General features: G+C 43.4%; 1 protein-coding gene across 1 annotated transcript in view; it reads right to left on the bottom strand.

The window, feature by feature from the left end:
• The window catches only part of ENH_00020180 (myosin F (TgMyoF) protein, putative), a gene marked incomplete at both ends in the record, with an annotated part of 12,681 nt that extends 7,593 nt beyond the window's left edge, over positions 1-5,088 (bottom strand). The window contains 5 exons of the mRNA XM_013584522.1: positions 1-687; positions 1,286-1,957; positions 3,475-3,644; positions 3,902-4,086; positions 4,680-5,088. The exon at positions 1-687 is cut by the window's left edge and continues 52 nt beyond it. Coding sequence (XP_013439976.1) covers positions 1-687; positions 1,286-1,957; positions 3,475-3,644; positions 3,902-4,086; positions 4,680-5,088 — 2,123 coding nt within the window. The remainder of the gene's footprint in view (positions 688-1,285; positions 1,958-3,474; positions 3,645-3,901; positions 4,087-4,679) is intronic.
• Positions 5,089-7,500: the final 2,412 nt, after the last annotated feature.

Here is a 7,500-nt window from a genome sequence, read left to right as displayed (position 1 = left end):
CTGCTGCTGCTGCTGCTGCTGGTGCTGGGGGCGTATTTTTTGATGAGTTTGCTGCAGTAGGCCCTGCTGCTGCCGCCGGGGACGAGGCACTCCTCGTCGAGGACCGCAAAGAGACCATTGGTCTTGTGCTGCAGCAGCAGCAAACAGTCGGAGTTGTCGGGGAAGTCCAAAGTTTGCCATTTAATTCCTTCTTTTTGGTAAAGTTTTTCTTCGCAAAGAAAAACAAAAGAATTAAAAAAGTGCTGCAGCTCTTCGTTCGCGTAGTTTATGCAAAGTTGTTCGAAAGAGTTCTGTCCAAAACACTCAAATCCAAATATGTCCAACACTCCGCAAAACAGTATGTCTTCTGCTGCTGCTGCTGCTGCTGCTGCTGCTGCTGCTGCTGCTGCTGCTGCTGCTGCTGCTGGGCGCGCGCCGGCGGCTGCGGCGGGGGGCGCCGCTGCTGCTGCTGCTGCTGCTGCTGCGGGCCCTGCTGCTGCTGCTGCTGCGCCCGCTGCTGCGCCCGCTGCTGCTGCTGCTGCTGCTGCGGGCTCTGCTGCTGCTGCTGCTGCTGCTGCTGCTGCTGCTTCGGAGACAAATCCTATGCTGTTGTTGGTGAGGTCTACAATGCAATTAAAAAGAGAGCCATAAAGAGCTCTGCAAAGTGCTGCTTTGCTTTCTGCTGCTTCTTCAGGCCTCAAAGGCTTTCTGCAAATCCCAAAATAAAAATAAAAATAAAAAATAAAAAATAAAAATAAAAAATTAAAATTAAAATTAAAATGAAATTATTTTATTAATAAACGATTTCATTCAAAATAAGAAAAACGAAAAAGATGAAAGAAGGGAAATAAAAAATTAAAAAAAGAAAAAAAAAAGAAAACGAAAAGACAAGAAAAAAAGCAACAACAAAACAAAATTAAAAAAAGAACAGAAACAAAAAAGAAACAAAATAAAAAGACAAAAGAGACAAAAAAGAATAAAAAAGAATAAGAAGAATAAAAAGAATAAAAAGAAATAAAACAAAAGGCGAAAACAAAACAAAAAGAAACCAAATAAAAAGACAAAAAGAATAAAAAAGAATAAAAAAGAATAAAAAAAAATAAAAACAAAAAGCCAAAAAGCGAAAACAAAACAAAAGAAACAAAATAAAAAGACAAAAAGAATAAAAAAGAATAAAAAAGAATAAAAAAGAATAAAAAGAATAAAAAGAATAGAAATAAAAAACCAAAAAGCGAAAACAAAACAAAAGAAACAAAAAAAAAGAAAGAAAAAAGAAAAAAGGGTTTTGGTTTTGCTGAGGGTTTACTTGAGGGTTTCGCGGGAGGTTTTGATGGTTTTGCTGCAGAGGGCCTGAATTAGGGTTTGAGGGTTTAGGGTTAGGAGTTTTGCTGCTTTGAAGAGGTAGGGTTTTGCTGCTGCTGCTGCTGCTGCTGCTTCGGAGTCTTGCTGCTGCTGCGTGAACTCCAAATTGCCCAGACAAAGCACTGCAGCAGCAACATTGCACACCTGCTGAATTTGCTGCTGCTGCAGTCCCAAAACCACCATTGCTGCTGCTGTTGCATCGAAGCAGCAGCAGTCATCAACTCCTGTCAGTTCGCTGCAGCTGCTGCAGGTCAAAACTTTGAAGTTCTCCCGACTTTCAAACTCCCGCATGTCCAGCTGCAGCACAACCTGCTGCTGCTGCTGCTGCTGCTGCTGCTGCTGCTGCTGCTGCTGCTGCTGCTGCTGCTGGGGGTGCTGCTGCTGCTGCTGGGGGTGCTGGGGGGGGGAGTCGTCGGGGGGCGCAGTGCCGGTTGCTGCTGCTGCTGCTGCTGCTGCTGCTGCTGCGTCGAGCGTGTAAATGCCCCCGCTGCGCTCTGCTGCTGCTGCTGCTGCAGCACAAAGTTGGTAAAAAATGTGATAATTCCTTTCCCCTTCTTGCTGCTGACAAACCCGAACTTTTTCCAACAAATATGTTTGGATTCGCGCGCCGCACAGACTGCATTCAACACCCACCAAACCCTAAACCCTAAACCCTAAACCCTAAACCCTAAACCCTAAACCCTAAACCCCAAACCCTAAACTCTAAACCCTAAACCCTGGACCTTAAGTACTAGATCTTGAGCCGTAAATTATAAGATCAGCGGGATCGGTCCGCAAGGAACTTCGTCGATCTTTTAACTGTCCTTTCTGAATTATCTCTTTCTAAGGCTTTAGGGTTTAGGGTTTAGGGTTTAGGGTTTGGGGTTTGGGGAGTTAGAAGGTGGTTTTTGGAGCGAAAAAAGGGTTTCTTTTTGGCGAATTGAACTGCAGACTGTTGGGGAGTGGAGTTAATCACCGTCTGTTGTTAATTCCCTTTTCGGAACTTTTTCGAAACTGCAATTCGATGAATTTTCCAAATCGAGAAGAATTGTCATTTCGCAAAGTCCGCGCGTTTCCAAAGGCCTCCAGCAAAGGGTTCGACTCCAGCACTTGCGTCTCCACCTTCGAGAAGGCATTTTCAAATGTTTTCAAAACATTTAAAAGCATTTCAAAAGCATTTTAAAGCATTTAAAAGCATTTAAAAGGGCTTTTAAAGGGTTAAAAGGATTCAAGGCAGTCAAATAATTAAAAGGGATTTAAAAGGATTCAAAAACACAAAAAAAGACTTAAAACGGATTGAAATGGATGTTTCAGAGGTTCTGGGGTTACAAAAGGACTAAAAAAAAGAAAGAAACATTTCAAATGCTTTTGAAAGATTTGAAGGATTTAGAAGCATTTGAAAGGATATTTGAAAGAATTAAAGGGAAAAGAAACAAAAAGGAAAAGCAAATTAAACCAAAAAAGGAAAATTAAAAAAAAGAAAAAAAAGAGAAATCGAATTCACTGTGGAGCGTCCGGTGTCTGTACACGCGGCGGAAGCAAGGAACTTCAGGACGCATTTTGTAAATTCAAATATTTTTGAAAGATTTAAAAGATTTAAAAGATTCAAAGGATTTAAAAGAACATTTAACACGATTAAAGGGACAAAAACAACTAAAAATGGAATCAAATCACACAAAAATGCAAAATTTGAAAAGTTGAACTCCCTGTGGATCTTGCGGTGTCTGTACACCCCGCGGAAGCGAGAAACTTCGACATATTTTGCAAATTTGAATCCTTTTGGAATGTTTAGCGGCTTTAAAGGGTTTGAAAGAATATTAAACATGATTAGAAGGACAAAAAGAATCAAAAGTGTAATCAAATCAAACAAAAAGCAAAAAAAGAAAAAGATCAAACTGACTGTGGACCTTGCGGTGTCTGTACACCCGGCGGAACCAAGGAACTTCACGACACACTTTGCAAATTCGAATCTTTTTGAAATATTTAAAAAGTTTAATAAATTAAAAACGAATTTAAATCATTAAAAGGACAAAAAGAGCCAAAAATGAGCCAAATCCGCCAGAACTCACAGTGGATCTTGCGGTGTCTGTACACCCGGCGCATGCAAGGTACTTCATGACATATTTCGTGCTTTCCGTTTTTCCAGCTCCAGACTCTCCACTAATTAAAATAGTTTGGTTTTGGCCTTTCAGGCAAAGGCCCTCGTAAGCTGCGCGGCTCGTCGCGAACACGTGCGGCTCCCTGCTGCTGCTGCTGCTGCTGCTGCTGCTGCTGCTGCTGCTGCTGCTGCTGTCCGAAGACGGCAAGAGGAAACGCTGCAGCGTCTGCAGAAGCAGCAAAACTACCCCGCACCAGCTTCGTGAGGGTTTAGGGTTTAGGGTTCACTAAAGGCCCGTACATACCCTTGATAGTTATAAAAAGGGTTTAGGGTTTAGGGTTTAGGGTTTAGGGTTTAGGACATGCGCTCCTGAGAGCTGCATAAAGCGCCCAGAGCTGCTTTTTTCGCGCCCAGCCCCCGAATCGAGCCCCTAGGGCTTAGGGTTTAGGGTTTAGGGTTTAGGGTTTAGGGTTTAGGGTTTACCTGGGGCCCGTACATGCCCTTGATGGTTTTGAAAGGGTTTACGGCGATGAGAATGGGCCCCGTGAAGGTGTAGATACAGTCGAGTTCAAATCGAATTGCCAACGAGTCCAAAACCGCCGCCTCGTGCAAATGAGTTAAAGAAGTTAAATCGTCGGGGGCGCACAAACCCCTCGCGCTCCACTCATCTGCACGCAAACCCTAAACCCTAAACCCTAAACCCTAAACCCTAAACCCTAAACCCTAAACCCTAGGCGCGGCGCCCAGGGGCTGGGCGCGAAAAAAGCAGCTCCGCGCGCCTCATACAGCACTCAGGAGCGCATTCCCTAAACCCTAAACCCTAAACCCTAAACCCTAAACCCTAAACCCTAAACCCTAGATTTCGGGAGCAAGTCATAGCCACTTATCTCCAAGTTTCAACACTCAAACCCTGGAACCTAAACCCCAAACCCTAAACCCTAAACCCTAGCCCTCAAGCCCTAGACCCTCAACGCTGGCCCATAACCCGTAAACCCCAAACCCTAGCCCCCAAACCCCAGCCCCAAAACCCTAACCCCTAGTCCCTAACTCCCCCCCAAACCCTAGCTGCTAAACCCTAATCCCCAAACCCTAAACCCTAAACCCCAGCCCCTTGCCACCGCGCCCGCTCCTAGCCGCAAACCCTAAACCCTCAGTCCAACCCTAAACCCTGCGCCAAACCCTAAACCCTCAGCGCAGCCCCAACCCCAACCCGCGCCGCCCCCAACCCCAAACCCCAAACCCTAAACCCTAAACCCTAAACCCTCGCCTGTGTTGCAGAGGTAAAAAGGGTCCTTGGGACTCAAACAAATAACTCTATCTTCTTCTTCTGTCTTTGCATAAACAAAACCCTTTTCATCTGCTGCTACAACTCTTGCTGCAGTCCAAACCCTTTCTTCCGAAGCAACATAAATTCTGCTGCCAACAGCACACCGAACTTCGTACCCTCCGGGGGCCCCTGGGGCCCCCCTAGAGGGGGGCCTCTTTGGGGGGGCCCCCTCTGCGGGGGCCCCCTGCGGGGGCCCCCCTGGGGGAGGGGGGCCCCCCGGGGGGGCCCCCAGGGGGCCCCCCTCCACCTGGGGGGGCCCCCCAGGGGTGCCCGAAGGGGGAAGGGGGCCCCCCGGGGGCCCCGGGGGCCCCGGGGGCCCCGGGGAGTCTGCGGATATGGCCATGGGCGGGAGAGCTAGGGTTTAGGGTTTGAAGGCGCGGGCGGGAGAAGTTGGCCTAGGGTTTAGGGTTTAGGGTTTAGGGTTTAGGGTTTGGGAGGTAGCGACGCGGAGGGAAAAAGTTGGCGGCTGGGGAGCTGCGGTTCCGCTCGCCACGGCGGAGCGAGGGTTTAGGGTTTAGGGTTTAGGGTTTAGGGCGAGTCGCGCTGTCTCTGGCTGTCTGGGGCCCGGAGGTGACCGCAGAGCAGCCAAACCCTAAACCCTAAACCCTAACCGCTAAACCCTAAACCCTAAACCCTAGAAGGGAGAGGATCGAGAAGAGCTGGCCGCTGTTGCGACACTTGAAATAAAACGGAGAGAAATGAGCTGGAGATACACCTGAAAAGGAACCACTGACGCCTGCTGCTGCTGCTGCTGCTGCTGCTGCTGCTGCTGCTGCTGCTGCTGCTGCTGCTGCTGCTTCAGCGGTGCAGGCTTCTTGTAGACTGAAATAAAAACTGCAGCAAGAGGTGCCTCAAGAGGGCTCAAGGGGATACCGGCAGCAGCAGCAGCAGCAGCAGCAGCAGCAGCAGCAGCAGCAGCAGATGGGCCTGTACTGTCTTGGGTAGTTCCTCTGCTGCTGCTGCGCTGCGCTGCTGCTGCCTATTAAATAATAAATTAAAAATGATTTGAGTTTAAAATAAATAAATTTATATTCCTTAACACAAACCTAGCAATTAAGCGGCAATTTACAGCAGCAGCAGCAGCAGCAGCTGCTGCTGCTGCTGCTGCTGCTGCTGCTGCTGCTGTCGGTTGCAGCTGTGTCCGGCGAGCGGCAGCCACTCTTGCTGTTAATTTGCTGTTTATTTATTTATTTTTATTTATTTATTTTATTTTTTAATTTAAAAACTCTTTTGTTTCTTCTTTTCTGTTTTGTCTGTTCTCCCATTTAAGTCCAACTCAACAAGTCCTGAAGACAGCCGGGAGACGCGAGCACAGTTCTGCTGCTGCTGCTGCTGCTGCTGCTGCTGCTGCTGCTGCTGCTGCTGCTGCTGCTGTTGCTGCTGTCGCTTCAGCAGCACCTGCAGTGCTGCTGCTGCTGCAGAGGAGCAGCTGCTGCTGCTGCTCTAGTCGCTGCTCGATTTGCTGCTTTTGCTGCTGCTGCATGTGCTGCTTCTAGTGCTGCTGCTGCTGCTACTGCTGCTGCTGTTTCACTTGTGTTGCTGCTCCTGCAATCAGTACCGGTGCTGCTGCTGCTGCTGCTGCTGCTGCAGCCGAGCCTGCAGCAGCAGCTGCTGCAGCAGCAGCGGCAGCACCAGCTACTGCTGCTGCTGCTGCTATTGCTTCTCTGCCATTTGTTTTTTCATTTACATATTCATCAAACTTCAATTTAATTTAATTTAATTTAATTTAATTTAATTTAATTTAATTTAATTTAATTTATTTAAATAATTAAAAACGCCAACTCCCAACAACGAACGCAAAACAGCCTTAGTCTGTTTTTTCATTTATACTTTATTTTAATTATTTTAATTATTTTAATTATTTTTCTAATTATTTTTTTAATTATTTTCTTAATTATTTTTTTAATTATTTTTTTAATTATTTTTTTAATTATTTTTTTAATTATTTTTTTAATTATTTTTAAATTATCTTTTGACTACTTTTTAATTAAATTTAAAATCATTTCCAATTACAATTACAATTCAATTCAACATTTCAATTTTAATTACTTTTTGTTTTCATTTTCTATTTATTCGGCTTTTGTGCACTAGAAAATTACAGCAAAGACAATGATTAGGGTTTAGGGTTTAGGGTTTAGGGTTTAGGGTTTAGGGTTTAGGGTTTAGGGACAAGAAAAAGACTTCTTTTTATTTTTGAATTTGTAGTAAATTTAATTAAGACAAAAATGTATTTGAAAATATATTTTTAATTTTAATGGAAATTAAAATTAAATTTTTAACTAAAAAGGTAATAATTAATTTAATTATTTTCATAAATGTAATTATAAATAACTTATTATAAATTCAATTATGAACAAATAATTAAAAATATAATTTAAATTAGAAATAAAATTCTAATACTAAATTTAAATCAAATTTTAATTATAAATGTAATCGCAAATTAAATTATAAAGAAAACTGCAAATGTAATGATAAATGAGAATTAAGGGTTTAGGGTTTAGGGTTTAGGGTTTAGGGTTTGGGGTAAATGAAAGTATAGATGATAATTACAAATGTAAATATGAATGACATTTGTAAATCAAATTCCAAATAAAATTATAAATTATGAATAAAATAATAATTATAAATTAATTTGTAATTATAATTTAAATTATAAATACAAATTAAATTTTAATTTTAAATTATAATTTTAAATTAATCAAAAATTAAATTAAATTCAAAACTTTTAACTGCAAAGAAACGCTTACAGTTTTTA

The sequence above is a fragment of the Eimeria necatrix genome, genomic scaffold, assembly GCF_000499385.1.
Source record: "Eimeria necatrix Houghton genomic scaffold, Enh_scaff168, whole genome shotgun sequence".
NCBI classification, from domain to species: Eukaryota; Apicomplexa; class Conoidasida; order Eucoccidiorida; family Eimeriidae; genus Eimeria; species Eimeria necatrix.
The sequence above is the reverse complement of the archived record's forward strand: the minus strand, read 5'-3'. Positions and strand labels throughout refer to the sequence as shown.